Source organism: Ptychodera flava, chromosome 21 (genome assembly GCF_041260155.1).
Source record: "Ptychodera flava strain L36383 chromosome 21, AS_Pfla_20210202, whole genome shotgun sequence".
Classification (NCBI taxonomy): domain Eukaryota; kingdom Metazoa; phylum Hemichordata; class Enteropneusta; family Ptychoderidae; genus Ptychodera; species Ptychodera flava.
The window spans coordinates 9,392,360-9,411,652 of record NC_091948.1 but is presented as its reverse complement, the minus strand read 5'-3'; the positions used below and the strand labels follow the sequence as shown (position 1 = coordinate 9,411,652).

The 19,293-nt window shown below is 37.2% G+C and overlaps 2 protein-coding genes across 3 annotated transcripts in view; one reads left to right on the top strand and one right to left on the bottom strand.

Moving 5' to 3' along the window:
* Window positions 1–4,316, bottom strand: part of LOC139121333 (activating signal cointegrator 1-like) — a 16,821-nt gene extending 12,505 nt beyond the window's left edge. The window contains exons 1-3 of one of the 2 annotated variants that reach the window (XM_070686138.1): window positions 4,201–4,316; window positions 3,089–3,159; window positions 665–965 (exon numbers count right to left, since the gene is read on the bottom strand). In XM_070686138.1, the coding sequence (XP_070542239.1) occupies window positions 665–853 (189 nt within the window). In that variant the 5' untranslated portion in view covers window positions 854–965; window positions 3,089–3,159; window positions 4,201–4,316. Of the gene's footprint in view, window positions 1–664; window positions 966–3,088; window positions 3,426–4,200 lie in introns of those variants that run through there. The other variant, XM_070686137.1, reaches the window with a different exon arrangement.
* Window positions 3,887–19,293, top strand: LOC139121335 (PCNA-associated factor-like). Its single transcript, XM_070686141.1, has 4 exons — window positions 3,887–4,062; window positions 15,725–15,799; window positions 16,170–16,329; window positions 17,432–19,293. The coding sequence occupies exons 1-4, from the start codon at window positions 4,026–4,028 to the stop codon at window positions 17,538–17,540; spliced, it is 381 nt and encodes a 126-aa protein (XP_070542242.1). The 5' UTR covers window positions 3,887–4,025; the 3' UTR covers window positions 17,541–19,293.

The window sequence follows — 19,293 nt, the reverse complement described above, 5'->3', positions numbered from 1 at the left end:
AAACCATGCTATACTGCGAATATAGCACGATTATTTACATATCTCGACCAATCAGATTGCTGTATTTGTGCCATCAATATACTGGTATGATATAAATGATAATATACATAATTGGCTTAGCAATAAACCAACTCAAGCAATGGGTATATAATGAGATTGTGACCAGTTCACAACATAAGTGCATGAGCCATAGCGAGAGTATATATGGCGTGAACTGGTTAAAACCAAGTGGTATACCCTTTGCTAAGAAATGACTTACTATTATACTGATATTCCAATGTGAATCATTAAAATCAGAATTTTTCTCTGATTTATTCTTTTCAGCTTGTGTGTATCCCACTTGTGTTATACTGTGAATGTGACATCCTTATTTTTGACACTCAACTAATCAGATTACCTGTTTTTTTGGCCACCAATAACCTGCTATAATATAATATTGCACGATTTGCTAAATAAATAATCTCTATCAGTGGGAAGTGTATTAAAGAACACCTCAAGTATGCAAATTAACTCACAGTGGAAAATATTCATTGACCTAAATCATGCACTGTCTAAGCCACTTTTTGAAGAGATTTCACACGAAAGCCTAAGTCAGAGTTAAGCCATATCTACCAATTGTGGGAGATTAAATTATAATTACAAAAAATAACATTAGAACACTCACAGTGAAAGATGGATCGCCCGGCATTCTTGCTTTGTATGGAATTTTCATTAAATCAATCTTCTGCTTTTCTGGTTTTTGCTTTGTCTTTTTTTGTTTCGTTTTGTCACCTGCATATAAATATTCATCATCTGCTTTTCTGTACACCTGTACATTGGCAGGTATGCCTGCCTGCCTGGATACTTTGTTCATTCGATGCAACAGTTCATCAATAAATTCTCTTGCACTTTTTGGATCAACTTCGTCTAAAAATTCCAGTAGGTATTCTTCCAGTTCTTTGGCATCCTCAATGTCAAGGAAGTATCTAGTTGCACAGAAAAACAACAACATTTGTTTACACAATAACAACGCTGTGACGTGCAAAACATGAGTATCCAGCAGGTACAGGTCAATGACTGGAACTTATATATATTGATTGATGCATACAAAACATAGAGGACCTTGTCTCACAAGTAACAGGGAATATGCAAGAGAGAGTAACAATCAGTTGTAAAACTGTTGTTAACTGCGCATCGTTTCTGACGTGTTATGACAGCTCTTTTCATATACCTTGAGCCACGTTCCTGTGTAACGCTATGGAAAAAAATCACCCTCACATTTGTGTAATAAGTTGCTATATCAAACCATTGCACACTTTGTCTAAATATGGACAAGCGTGTGCATTTCAGAACTAGCTTTTTTCTGGTTAATACTAAATTCATTGCCATCACTATCAGCCTACATTCCATTCATAAACAAAGCTAGTGCAAGATTTGAATGACCGCTCATTCATATTGTCAGGACAATAGTGAAGTTTGGTGATATGTCTAACTGAGCACATTAAGGTTGAAGTCTGCAATTTTTTTTTTAAGATTTGAAAGTGAACTGAATATAAATCAGACTGAGTATGATCATGCGCTGATGAGTCACACTGTCACTGCCCATTGCCCAGCTTTAACTTAAGTACATCATCCATGCGGACTCCTCATAGCAACCATGGATGGTATATCCAGTCATTATTGCCACAACAGTCAGGTATCAGACCCTAAGAGTTAGATAGGGAAGCACCTGAACATGGTTCAGACTATGAGGTTAAAACGAAAATACCGCAAAGGATGCACAAGGACATTAGCCCAGAGTATTGATGGACATGAAATGGAGGTTGATGAGTTGTGGTAATGTCTGAGTGCATAACCATGTTAGTATAAATCTTAGATTTGTGACTGGGATGTCAAATTCGCTGAGTAGCATCTGTTTGCGCGTAATGTCAGCTGTTGTGCTTCTGTATTGAACAATATCCTGGACGCACTTCTGCTAACCTGTGCACCTTACGTACAGAGCACGAGACACCCTCTGGCAATCATCCAATGGGTCCCTTGAAACTATACAACTGTGTGCAGGGGCCTCGTAGAGTGCTCTGCACTACAGTTTTTTAAGCGCACGCAAAAAATCTAATGATCTCAATGGTATCTGTATGATTATACATCTTACAAGGCAACAGCACCTTGACCTTGATGCCTTCCTTGTAGTGATAGAAACTCAGCTGCAGACACTTTGTGAGACAAAGCAAGGGTGCAATTGAAACCCGTGGTAATATCACTGTAGTTATTGCAAAGGCAATCCAGAATAAGAAAAACATTTACATATTTACATTCACTGGGGCTGTTCATCATATACACCAATTACATTTTTCATTGTTTTCAAATATGTAGTTGATGAAATTGGAAACGTGATGCTCTCAACATTAAAACAAAATATAGACCCTAGAGGCAACAGTGTGATTATATGTCGTCGAGACAGTTGCAGGGAAAAATACAAACTGCAATTACAGAGTAGCCAAAGCTAGTTGGTATTGTCATCACGGTGGCTCTTCATGCAGGTCTGTGTTTTATCACTGACTGTATGTCCGACAACAGTGTGGTAGCGGCGATGCATGGAAGACACATAAATGTACCATAGTACTACTTGCATCCACGGAGTTATACATGACGTGTTGCCACACTTGAGTTTTGGTGAATAGCAATTCTAACTTTAATAAATATGAAAATACAACATTGCCATATGAAAAAATTAAGCAAGGGTGTCCTTGCACTGGTTCATTTGCTATTATAACACTCAATAATGACCATTGGTATTTGAAATTAAAAAAAAAATATTAATTTAAAATTAATACCTTTCAGTGCGAATAATTTTTCGAAAATAATTTTACATGTATATGGAAGATTAAACTACATTGACCCGTACAATAATTCATATACCTTCGCCATACTGAAACTGAGGAAGAAACGAAAGTGAAACGTATTAGTGCTATAGTGGCAGTGAACCCTGGCAGTGGAATGGGATTGAACTTTGAAGAATGGGAGGTAGCCAAGGGGAAGAAGACCGAACTTGACAAAATGTCACTGGCACAATTCTGGAATAAAAATACAAGCTTGATTTCAATCATACCTGACAACGTCATCCGAAGCTTGAATTTGAAGAAGCCGACTCAGCTCGTCAACGCACCAGTGTACGAGAGTCTGGGAAGCAGAAGACATTTTTCTAAGGTGTGCTTAGTATAAATGGTGCAAGAGAGTTCAAGATACAGATGTTCGCTTGAACGCTGTTTCCTCGCAAACTATCAATGCACTGGTTCGACACCACAAACTATCGACTCAAGAATATGAGCTCTGTGGGCTTCAAATAATATCGATAATGCCTAATGTTGGGTTTGAGTAGGTTTGCCGAGTCAGCAGCTGCTAGCAGACTAGATATTGCACAATATTGGCAAAGCGGAAGTGGATATGAGACGAACATTCCCGAGAATGAACGACAGGTGACGAAACAGATTTCGGCGTAAAACATTCTGTAAGGGTTTGAAAATATTGACTTTAAATTGAAGATGTTCTTCGGTGAAACAAAGCATTTCACCACAGACTCTTCTTCACATAATGAAATTATCGCTAACATTTCTTGACTGTGTGATAGTTCATGCCGAGTTCAGCGGTCATATTCAGGTCAAAATCATCTTGGGTGTGGTCATATGTTGGGGAATGACATAAAAGATGGACATACTTCTTTAACAATGCTCCCCTTATTTTATCGTAAAAAGAGAGAAATATATTTTTAAATAGCACTAAACTGATAGGAAGGTGTTTTTTAAGGTTTTTCATAGAAGATTTGTCAGAAAACATCATTACGGATAATTACAAATCTCCCCATGTGTAAATGGAATAGTCTACATTCTTTAGAGGATTTCCGGCCAATTGATGAAAAGCGCGGGTAATTTAGTCTCACTGGCGGCGTGTCCTCGAACATACAGTGTGTACACCATTATTGTGACACGTTTTCTTCATCAAAAGTCAGAGTTTCCTTCTTCGTCACTCTTGAATAACAGAAAAACGAGATGGTTAGAACCAAGGCAGACGGATGTGGAAGGAAAGGTAAGGTGTCACAAATGTTCAATGAGATTTTTCGACTATAAAGCGTAAGGTTGTCGAAACAACATTGTCAGGAGAAAATAAACAGTGACACCACTCGTAACATGTCAGTGGTAACTTTTGTAGTCGAAATGACGTTACCTCGCAGATTGCAGTTCTACTCCCCCTGTGAAATTAAGTCACAGAAGCAAGCAGGTATTTTGCCGAAGTGGCGTGGATCCCTCAGCTGGGGAGGCTATTTTAAAGGGATTCTAATCCGAAAACAAGCCACTAATCAACGGCAGCTGCGCAAGCAATGCTGCCGACGTGCCGAGAAAGCAAATGAGCTAATGAAGCAGTCGGAACGCAAGTGGCGTCGTTGAGGGCGTCGATCAGGAGACATGACGTCACTATTTTCAAAATGGCTGCTGAATTGCAGGGGCTGCCGAGTCTGATCGAAAATGCGTTAGTTTTTCTGATTTCCTTGACATTTATATTTAAACATCGCTAGTGTTGATAAGGATATACCCTACCCGTCATCTCAGTGGAATGCCATGTCTGTTGTTGGATCAGATGACATTGTATACATTTTTCCACGCATCGACCTTGGCATAAACAACGGAGGATAATCGCGATTTTCAAGATTAGTGACGGTTTTTTTCACGAAGTACCGACGGTAGCAAGAGAAGTCAATTTTATCTGTGAAGGTAATTTATTTGAGCATATCGCAGCGAAGTATGAACATTGTCGGACTGTTTATATCAAAATGCTGCAGTTTACTGTGAACCATAGTGATAGCCGGTTTTACAATGCATAGGCTATGGCATATAGCTACATGTACAATAGACTGGCCATAGCATGAGGCAAAACTAACTTGAAGTGTTATGGAACATTGCAATGCTTGGCAAATAAATACTTTAATTTCATCTTACTGGGTTTGAACTCTCTTTTGTGGCAGTAATAATCGTGAAACACTATAGGCTGTTTGTTGATGTATAGCAGCTTGTATATACCATGGAGGTCCATGTATATACTGAAGAGGATAAAAGTAGTAATCAATTTTGAAACATGTTACTGCAAAAATGGTGTCAGGAAAGTTGTACTTTGACTGCAGAAATGGTAGGATTGGCAATTAAACACAGAGTGTTGTATCATTACTTTCATCAGATTCATCAGATTGGCAACCATGATCAATATCTAAGTCAGATTCATCCATATTATCAATTGCATGTAAGGCCTCCATGTCTTCAATAAGAGATTCAGTGTCCTCATCAATACAGACTTCCTCACTATTTATTAGGTATTCTCGTGGTTGTTATCATCCTCTTCTGCCTCATCCAAAACAGTCAAATATTCAGGTGATTGCATATTGGCAGTATTTGCCTGCTGTGGTATATTAACACATTGTAGGCACTGACAGCCAGGACCACAAACATTTCCCAGCTTAGGCATTTACAACATTTGTTAGCACATTTTGATTTTTTGCACTTGCACCCCTTTGTCCAAAATTCAACGGTTTTCTTGACTTTTTCAAAGTTTTCATTTGAATCCCAGATGACATTTATCAGTCCATTCTGTACCTTCCAACCAAATACATCTATTGGTGGTACACTTGCATCAGCATTTTTAGCATTAGTCCACAGACCAGATACCCAACATGTTCTGTACCAGTGGAATTTCAAGGCATCATTTGATGGTAAAAAGCCAACTTCACTGTCAATTCTATCCCATATTTATTTCTTATGTCATCAAGCCATATCTGGTGTATCTTGAGGCTTGGTATGGATGTTTCATTGATGAAAGACTGAAAATGTTCTTTTGGGCCTTGATATTCTGGGAAAGCCGATGAGTGTTTATGATAATATACACAGCCTATCAATCGGTAAAATGCCAAAAGGCCTTTTTCTTTATCATCTCCACCAGTGTTTTCCAACATACCAGTAATATGCTCATTTTCTGTTCCAGTTATAAATTTAGCATCTCTGAAAAATGTATCTAAAAATGTTTCTTACCACAACCACGGAAATATGAAATGTAGTCACATCCACTGCAGATGAACAAGGTTTGAAAGATTTTGCCAATTTTGGTTGGCAATATAGAGGTCAAATCAAGGTCATGTTTCATGCAATCTAAGAGAGATGACATAGAGAGGTACACATTATCAAATGGAGCTGCTCGCAACTGTACTAAGACTGTCTTATCACTTCCCTCTAAGAGGGGCAATCCAATATGATATATATCTGTGTCAGGTGAATAGATGAGGACATTCTTAAGATTTGTTTGCAGAGAATGGTACCACACTCTTGAATCACTCTCTTCATGGTTTGAATTATACTTTGGGATGATAGATATGACACCGTGTGCATTAACTTGCCTGGCTTTGTCAATGTATTCATCATCAAACCCACCTGCGGTAACAAGTATCTGATTTTCTGATAGATATTGTGTGGATAGGGTCAATAGGGCATTGCACAGCAAGTTAACAAATAATCTTTTATGCATACGTACACCTAAAAACGTTCTCCAATTTGTAGGCAGGCCCTGATGTTGTGTAAGTTTGTCAAAGAGTACATCTTCTGACTTCCCAACATCCCGCCGTGCCCTTTCAATGTCCTTAGGACTTGCACCATGTCGTTGTGGGTGATCAAATACAACATGAACCTCACTAGCATTAAATTTACAGAAATATGGCTTAATCCATCTTCTACACAGAAAAGATATGTAATCCTCAAATGTTTTATGGTATGAGAGAGGTGTGGTATTAATTATAAACATACCCTCAAGTATCACGCATTCTGGATTAAAAGTTTGTGGAAGTTTTGAATAAAAGACAGATGGATATCTGCCTTTTAGTATTTTACCAACACTTGATTTGTTTCCCTTTTCAGGTAGTCCATCAACAGTGGCTATTGCCCTTGGAAGTTCAATAAACTGACTCAGATCATCCGTAGGGCAGGGTTCTGCCCAGAGTTCCAAGAGTGCTGGACGGCTCATTAATATTCATGAGCATTACTATTCATGAAAAACTGTAACATTTATATGCTTGTATTTTTACATTCTTAGGGCTTGATATACAAATAATAGCCAATTCCACTGTACCTTCAAAGTATTTTTTCAGTTTTAACTGAACAAAACAGAAAGAACAACAATCTTTAGTAGTTGTAAAGAATCTTTTGAAGCTTCTGAAAAATAATGTACACTTTTTTGTCATCATTTTCCTGTGCTTATATCATCCCTCACCACTATCAGCATCCAGTGTTTTTTCAAATGACCTAGGTGGTCTTGTTACTGCTCATGCGCAGACTCTATAGAGTTTAAACCAAGAACTTAGGGGTTGGCTAATCGGCCATAGTTTTGAAAGTGGAATTTCTCGATGTCAAATTCACTTCAATTGCTTCTTGATAGTCATTGTAGAATGGGAAATTTCACAAACAAAGAGGCTTGTTGCCATTGACAAGTAACTTTTGGCTTATTGACCTGAAAAATAAGTGAGTGTTCATTGATAATTCAAAGACTGGATTCGTTGACACCAAACTTGCTCGTGACTTTCATTGCATGCAGTCTTTCCACAATGCCACTCATTGAGTTTGAACTGAACATTGAAGAGTACGTTTTAGTTAGAAGTCCTGTTTTTTGTGCTCATTTTCGCTTCCGTACTTCATTTTTGTGGTGTTATAAACCTTGATACAAAGCAAAAAAACTTCAGTTTTTCTCCTTCTTTCGATCGTACAGAGATACTGTGTGACAGGAAAACCGTGTCTAGTTCATAATAGGGCGATGATCTTGTGAACGTACGTTCAACAGCTGAACAGCTTTTCATATGCAAAATCAGCGTACGGTAATCAACAGTGGTATTGTTTAAATAGCATTTTATTGAAAGGCATTCTATAGTACCATTGTTTTCATCAACTCTTCATGCAATTTTATGAACTGCTTGACCTCAAAAGTGTCACTCATAGACATTCATGTTGATTGTTCAAAGCATTGAACTGCAAGTGCCGGTCGGTCACTTGTCAATGCTGGTCGGAAATTCTGAGTGCCGGACGGGCCCGTCCAGCGCCGTCCGGCGTGGGCAGAACCCTGGTAGGGATACCTGTTGTCTTTGAATATGCTATTTTTTTTCTCAAAATGGAATTCACTAATTTTGGTCTTTTACTTGCAGCTTTGTTTGACAACAGTTGGTTGTTTTGTTGAGAATGTTTTCAGGTTTTTCCTGCGACGAGGAGGTAATTTTGAATTGTGATTGAAAAGTATTATGCATGATATGTAATCTTGCATTGACTTTTCTCCCACTGATCTGAATGTTAACAAATCCTCCGCATCTTTACCTTCGAGAGTCTTATTGGAAAACAGATGACTGAGACTGTCAGATGCCCCACATGTATGATCAAATAGTACACTAGATGTTGACAACTTATCCATGTATGATCTGACATTCATTTCAACATGTTTGTTTTCAGAGTTTGACATGTAAAGAGATGATTGGCCACCCTCATCCAATAATGTTTCTTAATATTTTTGTGCAGCAAAGCTCGGTGTGGGAGATAAAATGTGAGCCTAGATAGTGCTTTCTTTGTAGTAGAATGCATGGCTTCCTTACATCTTTGTTGATGCACATTTCATGGCATTCATCCAAAGCCACACATTTCCATTTTCTACCTGAAAGACTTGCTGCAAAGCCTCCATTATGGAGATGATTGACAACAGAAACAGGAAAGCATTTTAAATCTGCTAGGTGCTGTGGTATAAGCCTCAAATAATTTAATCTGTCAAAACTGTGAAATAATGGTGTCATTTCCTTCAACGCTGCATTTCTCAAATTGAAATTTCTGTTCCTTATAGATATATGAAGTGCAATATATGCCATCATATCTCTGTGATAAAGTCATGCCAAAATTTCCAGGTACTGTTTTTGGTCATCATTTTCTCTGTAAATTGGCAAAACTCTGTCTCTAAACCATTTATATTTTCTCTTAGTTTTTTTCTTATTTCAGTGAAACATGTTGTGCTGTCAAGTAGGTCAAAATGGTCTGGCTCACTCTGCATACTGCTGATACATGTCTCATATAGTTCTTTCTCAGACAGTGAGCATACTTCTTGTCCTTCACAGTCAACAGACCTGTTTTTCATGAATTTGTCTATTTCTAGTCTATATAGTGATTCCCATACTTGGATCAAGAATCTGTGAGTTCTATCAAAATTGGTTGCGAGCATCACTGACGAACCTGTTTTTCCAAAGTGAAATAAGTTTACAAGGTCTTTTAGTCCTGCATCGAGATAGATTTTCATTAAGACTGCTTGAAAATTTTCAGAATATGCCAGTCTCCAGGATAAGGTAAAAGCCATGCCAACTCAAGACCATACAGTTTTTTTAACTTGAGGAGGGTAATCATACGTCTTGCCATCTCCGACAACAACTAAATAATTAATGTATTTACCAACCCCAAACTGTATATATATTTTATTTAGCACAGCTTTCATTGTTTCGATGTTGTCAGCAGGCATGTCAAGAACATCAAGATAAACTACATTTGAAGCTTCTGTTTCATCACTGGCAAACATTGACAATCTATCCTTCAAAGTGGGTATATAGATTTCTATATTTTCATCTTGAAGGGCCTTTTTTTCTAGGATGAACAGAAAGCAATCAGAATGTAGTTTAATCTTCTCTATTCTCTCTTCAGGAGATATTTGGAAATCTTTCAAAGCAATGTTTGAAACATTTATGTGATGGCCACTTTCATCATACATACCTGACAAGACGCTGTAGTAGTTTTCAATCAAAATTGGTGCAATGGTGCGATGAGATGATTTTACCACATGTTTGTTTCTTTTCACTGTATATGATGGGCAAAGCATCTCTTGAAAGGAGACATCACTTTCAACAGAAAGGTTCATCTCCTTCCATGAATAAAGAGAGTTGTTTTCACCAAGCAGTGTTTTGTCATCATAGTATAAACTTTCATTTAATAATAGTCCATACACCTCTGCTCCATTCTGTTGCAGTACTAACAGATTTACTATATTAGCATCTGAATAAGCCTCAGCCCCATATGTACACACTTCAACATATTGATCATTTACCTTGTTATATATTACAACAGGTAAGGCTATGCAGTAAGACAGGGCTAACAATTCTGGCACACCACAACCAGCACCATTTCTAATTTCATCACATCTATGATCAAAGTCCAGGTACTTATCTTGAGAGTTGTCTTTGAGTAAGAAAGATTCATACGTACAAGTGTCAAGCTGCTCAACAATTTCTTTATTTTGTTCTAGGCAGTCAGCTATTTCATTCCTTATTTTCAGCATTAACTTGTTTTCAAGAGTTTGTAGCTGCAGGGATGTTGGTTTGCCTGACTCATCACGGATACAGTGCCTTAAGGAGTATGTGGTATGTGTTGCTATGGCTCGGCAAAGTGAATTGTCATGGCTGATGGAAAACAGGTTTCAGATATTCTCCTTTGGTTGTTTTTAGTGACTGTCTGCAAAAGGGGGCTAGGTCTTGCTCTGTGAGAGTGAGTGAAGGTTTACTCTCAACAGCTTGGACTGAAGTCCCATTAAATCCCCTTCCGAGTTTACTTGATTTAACTGTCGCGTATGAACTTAGTTTATCTACATTGTCAATGGATACAATGCTAAAACACTGATTGCTGACCTTGGGCCCTTCTTGCATGGTTTTCTCACAAATTCCAACTTTATACCGCTGAAGACTATCTTTGGACGAAACCGCACCAAATTTGTGAAGGATTTTTAAACACTCAGATGACGAGTTGGAAAATTTGTCCACAACATCAGCTAAAGTTATGTGCAAGGGGAAATTACACTCTGAATTGTATGAATTAACAATACATGACACAATGAACAATCTCCTCATAAGACGGGCAAAATGATATTTTTGTGTTTTGTCTTTTGTATTTTCCATATAACATTCCTGCCATTCAAAAGTGTCAATTTCTTTCTGTTTAAAATCAGCCTGTTCATTATTTGTCATTGTTAATTTTACAATGAAATTCCAGACATAGGGATCAATTTTCTGTGAAATAAATTCACTGTAATTAATATTAGTAAGATCTACCCCATCTGGTTCTTGCATAAATGACTTTGCCATATTGATCACTTTTGATTTCAAAATTCACTTGTTAATCGCAGATGTGAGTAAATATCATGGCTTGACATTGAATCAACTAGTGAGTTGTTCAGTGTATTTAGAGATTTCACTTGTTTTTCACTCTCTTTCAGCTTATTAGTAGAAGGATACAGGGTGAATTAAGTAAACAGTCTTCAAGGGATGATCCACATCTCCTCAATAGTGTCCCAAGTTTTTTGTACACAGGGTTAGTGTACGATACCAGACAATTTGCAAACACACTCTGAAGTTCTACCATCAGCCATTTCTGATTTTTTTTCATTTCCATGAAAATTTTATCAGACCTTTCATATTTTGCAGAATCCTTTCTTAGGGTATCCAAATAAACCTGATACACAGATGAAAGCAATACTTCCTGTGTTCTTCAAATTCTTTACAAAGGAATAAAATTGCAGCAGCTGTAGCATGATCCTCAACTGAGTTAACATCAATGCAAGTGACATCCCTGTAGTGTTGACACAGAGATCTCATGTATTCTTTTGAAGCCACTTTAACACTGCTGACATCAAACTCTGATCTAACAAACTTTGAAAATGCTATGTTGCAAGACCCACAGACACTGCTTTCTTTGTCAAAGTGGTCAGATTCTATTTTCATATGATTGATGTATTTTGTAGCTAGCTCTGTATCTGTTATTTTGTACTTTCTTTGTTTGGCCGAGATTGTCAGTGAACAAATACCACATACTACAGAAATGTTGCCTTTCACAAAATTATTTAATTCACAATAATGTTGGTGACATAAAGGCATACTTTCTGGTAGCCCATCAAAAGTAGCAGCCCTTTTAATGTACAAAAATAATTGCTCATATGTTGCAATATTACAACCACTGTGGTCTGCTGCAGCTCTGCATAAATTGTAATTTGAAAGAACACACAAAGTTGATGGACACTGCTTTTTGTGTTTTGGTTCAGATTGGTTATCTGTACATGTGAATCGTCTTTTAATTTTCCTATCACAACTGCTACAAATGCAGTCAGTTGCAGATATTATGTCGCCATCTTTTGTTTTAAAATTCTCTGTAATATACTTGGCCATGCTTCATTGTCTTGACGGCATAAGTGGTAATATCTAGTTTTTGATACTCCTCCACAAAATATACATGGACCACATGACTTTTCAGGATGTACCATATCAGATGACTTTTTACTCGAGCCCCACCACGTCCACTCACATTTAGGGTTATGTTAGTGTGTAAACTGTGGTCTATAGTGGACATATTCAGGGGTTTACCACTATGCATCAATTATATTCACTTTGTGGAATGTTTATCATGTCATAAAGAAATTTATGGATATCGTCAGGACTAACTAACTTATAAGGAGAGTCATACATTAGAGTTGACTGATCAGGCAAAGTAATGGAAAATTGATAAATTTGTGGGAGATGGATATATGGCCGACTGGCCAAGTAGACTGATGTCACATAAGTCAGGAAGATATAGCCAAACAAAAGCTTTATGCTTTCATTACGTGGTGTCTCTCTATATGTTGCAATCTTGGAATACTTCTTATCATGTTGTAGAAACTGGTCAACTATATTGTTGTACAAATCAATGAGATGTGAATTTTTCATGCCAAATGAAAGCCTCCTACAACAAGCTCTCCTACAAATTATAGACATAATCTGTTTACGAATATTTGCCATTTGTCTGTGCAGTACACCATTTTGATAATTTGACTCAAATTTCTTGTCGATATGGACAGACAGCCTTTTAATTTTGGCATGCAGTCTCTTTTGCCAACGAAACAAGCCAACAACATCACACTTAAAATTGTGCTTTCTAAGGCCACATGACTTCTCATGATCAAATTCATCGAAAATATCAGATCTCTGTGGAACAAATAAAATACTTGTTTGCCACACCAGACAATTGATAATTGAAATGCTGACAACATAGACCTCAATCCATGACGACAACTCCAAACTGTAGCTCTGACTAACAAGGTGACTAATGATTGCAGACTGAAACTTAACAGGATGACAAATAAAGTAAGAATTGTAAAGGCCAATTACCAAACAGAGTAACTGAAGGCTGATCAACACAGTGTCATATTCTCCAACAGCACTGTCAACACTATTGTTGGCAGTCACACTCTGAGTGGTTTTCTTTTTTGCTGGTAACACTTAATCCTACTTTACTTATCAATTCCAACACCATACACGAATAAAATGGAATATACAGAAAGGTTAAAGAAGTGAGAATAGGAACTATAGTAAGAATAAAAATACAACTTGCTAATTGATATGGTAGAGAATACACCAAAGCAACATTGATTGGGATTCTGTATGGATCTGCATGCTCATCATCATTCAGTAAATTTACCCCCAGTTTATGACACAAGTCATTGTCTTCATCAATCCCAATTTCACTACACAATCGATGGACAACATCAATTGATCTGAACAACTTGTACTGTAATTTCACTGAAACCAGGTACGCTGATATGCTTTCTGGGTGGAAATCATACCCGATTGTACCATACTGAATATATTGATGAGCTGGTAGAAGACTTTCACTTACAGGGGGCATTGTTGTTCCAATCAAAACAAATGCACTTATGAAAGTATAGTCTGCCCAAAGAGGTGAATGTTACTACTACTACAAGTCTTCCCCATGCCTGTATGCTTGCTTGACATATTTCATATAAAACCACAGTGAATGCTATGATACTGAAGTGGAAAGAAATCAAAGAATACGCCTCACAACGGCAGTTTGAAATCTTAAAACTTCAAATATCCTCTGCCAAGATGTTCAAGGTCAGTGACCTCTGGAAGATCCAGACACTGGGACCAGAAAACGCAACCCACAGAATTCGGAATAAAACCGCCAAACCAAACAATCAACAAGAAGATATCAACAATATCTGGTACGGAAACCAGAAACAAGAACACTGCCAATTCCGACGGCCAAAGTCGATGACTAGACAAAGTGACAACGCCCGTGTGAATTACAGCAAAGGCTGGTGCTGAAGTCTGTCACCGCACCGGTCAGTAGCCGCCACAAATGAGACCCGGAAAAAACGCCAATGTGAAACTAAGAACCAGTAAATAACGGTCAGAAGAGAAGTTTAGAAATTGCGTGATAATGAAACACAAACAGTTTGCGATTTCTACGGGGAAAAACCGCTCAGAATTCGAGTGCTAGTAGCGGAGCTTCTCACAGATGCTGCCAACGCCCATACGTCTAGAGCATATATGACGAGGTTTCACAAATTGCAAAACAGGGGCGCTTTTCGCAAAGACCTCTGGGGTAGCAGAACGAAAGTTTCTGAATTAATAATTCAGGTATTAAAATTTACGATCGTGACTTCAAAATAAAAAAAATAAGTTTTATATCAATTTGCTGCAGTTATGAAAAAGGCAAAAAAAATGAGTTTTCTCCTTTACTACCGGCGGGCTGTGTTTACAATTGAACCCGGAAAACGACAAAATGATAGTATTTTCACCAAAAAAGTTGCTAGTCTGTATTTTTGATAATTGGTTTATACAATGAAATCACATTTACCAGTGAATATGTCTTTTTTTTGTCTAGAATGCCCGAGAAAAATTACGCGGGAAATCGGCACATTACTTCCGTGTTTGAAAACCTATGACGCTGGGGGCGCTGCATAAACTAGAAAAGGGGTCAAATAACGGTCATTCCGCGTACTTGCGTTCCGACTGAAGAAGCCATTGTTCACACTGAGCCGTTTGATTGACCTACTTCCGTAGATTAACCGATCTGTTTGCATAACTATAATTTTAGTGACTTGTTCTTACCGAAGATTTTATAATGGTTCAACAGAAAACCATATCGCGTTATTGTCTGACTAATGCTATCATGTTGATCTGCCCTGAGATTACCGTGAACGTAAACGAAGGACAGCCATGCCATTGACATTGTTATAATACCTTGGGCCGGCTGCAACGCGCCAAAACTGCCTGAGTGCATTGTGACCTTCAAAGGAAGTTACATCGGCGAGAATTTGGTTGAGCCGCCTTTGTTTTTGACATACTTCACTCTTACATCCCGTTCATTTTTCTTTAAACATCAAAGACACGAGACCTAATGCGAGATAAAGTTACGACCCGAAGGGCAAGGCATCACAAAAAGCGAAGAGTTTCCCCCACACTCATTCATTGTTGCCTTGTGTACACAAATCATTGACTGGTAAATGCAAATCTCTTCAGAGGGTGTCGCTGAATAATAACGTGTCCCTAGATTGGGGATCTGAATACCAGTGGACCCAACTTCATATAACATAATATAATATGAATCTCTGGGTTGACTTACTAGATATTTTGGCTAGCGTGTTCACAGATTTAAACGAATGGCTGTTTCAAAAAGAATCAACAATTGTTAGAGCAGAAACTGAAAAAAGAGAAATTCCAGAACAAAACATCAAATTTGGGCATCAAAGATAAAATAGTCCATCCCTCCACCTATTAAAATGCTCTGCATGTAGGGCCACCCTTTAGGGTTGTTTATAATACAAGTTCTAATTTTAAAGTGTATGTAAGTTTAATCACTGTTATCCTTGAATATTTCAGCTGTTGCTGCAAAGGCACCGAGAAAAGTACTGTCAAGTCCATCTGCAGCTTCCTTCACATCACCGGGAAAATCAGGTAGGTCCATGATTATTATGAGCCCTGCTGGTAAGGATGTTTTAGTGATAGCTGCCAGCTTGAATTCACTGATAGCTTTGACAATCTCATGGAAACTTTCGGCAATTTTGAGAAAATTTTAAAAAATCTCAGCCATCTAAATGACAAATTACAATAAATTACGCAGTATTCTTAATCTTGCCAAACACAGAAAGAAAATTTTATATGATTTCAAGAATAATACATTTACTTGTATGTATTATTATCTTGTTCTGTGATTTGTCATATCTGGAACTTGTTTCTGCATATCTTATCATCTCTTTTGGCGATTTTTTTCACGTACAAAAATACCAAATACATTTTGTTTTCCATTTGCCAACTTGTCAAACAGGAGGCAAAAACAAGTATGCCGGCGGTAACAGTGTGTGTCCAAGGCCGACGCCGTCATGGCAGAAAGGAATAAATCAGTTTTGCATAGTATCACCGAGTGGTAAGAGGAAAACAGAAAAGGAAAATGAAGAACCGAACGAAGCAGGCTGCAGCAGTGACAGGTTTGTATCTGCACACTAATGAAATGAAATATCAATGGTTCAATGTACTGTAACTTGCCCATAAGTGTCTGTGAATTGCGCCAACAGATACTTGAGTTCCTATAATTTCTACTTCATAGAGTTACATAATATTTTAGCCTAGTAAAATTGTCATCTGAAAGTCACTGTCTGTCTAGTCCCCCAAAGGAACAGGATTTGATTCTCATCCTTGCATGCATTGATATGTCAGCCTTTCTATTTTATTTCTGCAGGCAAAATAAAAAATTGATGACGTGTAACACAGAAAAAAAGTCAGTGTCTGTCAGATTACACATTTACCCAATCTCAGTGCCATTTGAAGTGGTGAAATTGTCGCAAAAGGTGTAAACTTTCCTTGACATACTCATTTAGTTTCTTGAATGGCAGGAAGTATATACACATTTGCTTACGTTGAAATTAAAAGTTCAGACTCCAAAATCTGTGTTAGTAATTTAACCCTTTCCAGCCAGATAGTCAGTAAAAGCGGTATGGAGCCAAAACCATATATATTTTTACCCACTTGGCTCAGTCTAATATAGCAGCTTTAGTCCATAAAAATCATGTGTACAGTATCTATGTTTTCAGGTGCCTTCAAATGTTGAATTTGTGTCAAAATGCACCAGATGGGACATGTGCTTCACTAGTTTTAAACAATTTTACCTTGACAGTGAAGGGTTAACCCTTTTCCTGCCAAGTCCATATTTCACCATCAGGTCAAGATGGTTACAAGGAGTGAAACACAACATATTCCATATGGTGTATTTTAACATAATATTGAACTTGTGAAGGCTGTTGAAAACAAAAATACTGTAAACTTGATTTTTTTGGACTAATGATGCTATAAGCCAAGCCAAGCCAAGTGGGTGAAAATACATCATGTTTTGGCTCAATACCGCTTTTTACTGACTTGGCTGATGGGAAAGTGATACTGTCTGGCAGGAAAAGGGTTAAGCTTGCAGTGTAGTGACCTCACCTAGCTAATACAATATTCACAAGAAAGCCAGACAGAACAAGACAGATTTGATGTTTGATTATTCAAGTTTGCTTCACTGACCATGATGCTTTTTTGTTGATTTCATTTCAGTGGTAAGGAAGGAACTTCATCATGTGAAGGCAGCTCGTCCATGTCTACAGACACCACCACCACTCACAAACAAGAAGACAACGCGACTGACAGTGAAGATGATGATTAACAGACAGTCCATATCAGAGATATATATTCTTAAGTTTCTAGATGTTTTTTTCTTCTCTGTAAAATAACTAGTGACACATTTTGGGAAGGGAGAAACAATTTGTAAATCTTAGTTCAGGACAAATTTTTTTATTGGTGAGCAGCCACATTTACTGCTAGACTTCCTCAGAACTTTATTTTTAGTAACCAACCTTCATCTTCAAGATTGATATTCAGATTTTCTGTCATAAAATAGTCATTTCACTGTCAACTGTATGGCTTGGTGTGACTTGGATTCTGAAAACCAAAAGGAACATATTTTTCAGTGTCTGTCATCCTTCATCAAAAGTTAGTCAGATTTGAATGACCGGTTAGTGAACTCAGTGTTGTCTGTTTGTCTCTGTGAAATTCTACTTGACACATTATAATCACTTGTATGCACTTATGAGGTCTTCACATCCTTCAGTGGCAATGTGTGTTTTGGAGAAACAGATGAATTTTGACTAGTATGGTTTCAAACCAGATAAACTTATCCACCTAGGAAGGCAGGCTTTCACTGCCCCAAGATTGTATTACAGCCAAGCTGAATTTGTTCAATCATTTCTTGCATTTTTTGTGGCTTCATTTTTCAATCCAGTCACAAAAAATGTGAGAATCCACTTTGATAGAGGCAAAAATCTGTCGTGTAAATTTTGTAGTTACGTAAAATTGTATAGCAGATTTGCGACACAGTTTCAACCTGTCAGTCTTCAAGTGCATCAACAAATTTTATTTGGACATTCAAGAATCTTTAACTTCCTTTTGTTAGTTGGTAATCATTACACTATCAGGTCAGTTTGTAAAAAATAAAGAAAACCTAAAAAATGTAAAAATACTTGAAGCCTAAAATTAATACCTTTTCCACTTTATATTTTAGAATACAGTGCTGCTGCTATATTGTACATTCTGATAAAAACCTGTCAAATATTTTAGCTACAACTTAACACTGTCATTTTGATTTCAAACTTTCAAAATTCTGCAATGTGGTTTTCTTTGGATGTAAGCTTATCACTGCCATGTCAACTTACAATTTCAATTTTCACTGCCTTGTCAATCGACAGGTCTCAAAATTATGAAATTCCTAGCTTTTGTCAGACTTTTCCAAAGCTAATACTGCCATTTCCATGCTGTGTGAATAATTTGAAAGATGTCATATTTCTCAATTGAATTTTCAAACCCTGAGAACTGTTTTCAACATGTTTCATCCTTAGGATGTCAGAAACTACACAAAAATGAAAAAGGCAGGAACTGCTGTGTTTGTTTTAACTTTTCGTCACCAGAATCTTTTGTACTGTCTGGTGAAAATATTCAAACCTTTTTTATAATGCTGCAAAACCTATTTAATTTAATGATAATATAAAAACAATTTAAAAGGTGCATTTTGCGACATGACCCATCACCTTTTTAGATGAATGAGGCCCATCTTTACCTTTGACAAAATTACTAAATCTGTTTGCAGGCGGTACCTTGTCAAATATATTACAATCTGTACTTCTTTCTTCACAGTATTGTATGCTGCCCTTCTAATAACAATCTCTTCAATGTCTTATACTCACAAATTGTATCAAAAATTTAATAGACTGTGGTATTTTTTGATTTTTTAAAGCATATGCGCTACAAGACGTTTTATTTTATACGATATTTTTTTTAGATTTTTATAACAATGTAGTGTTCTTTGTAAACTATTGTGTAAAGGCATTGCAGTTGTAATTAATAAAAAATATAAAAGAAAATTA

Bases quoted from the DNA above. Each gene is read 5' to 3' on its own strand.
- LOC139121335 (XM_070686141.1), top strand. From the start codon at position 4,026: ATGGTTAGAACCAAGGCAGACGGATGTGGAAGGAAAG. The intron at 15,800-16,169 runs GTAGGTCCATGA...CTTGTCAAACAG, and splicing joins CACATCACCGGGAAAATCAG to GAGGCAAAAACAAGTATGCC. The intron at 16,330-17,431 runs GTTTGTATCTGC...ATTTCATTTCAG, and splicing joins GCAGGCTGCAGCAGTGACAG to TGGTAAGGAAGGAACTTCAT.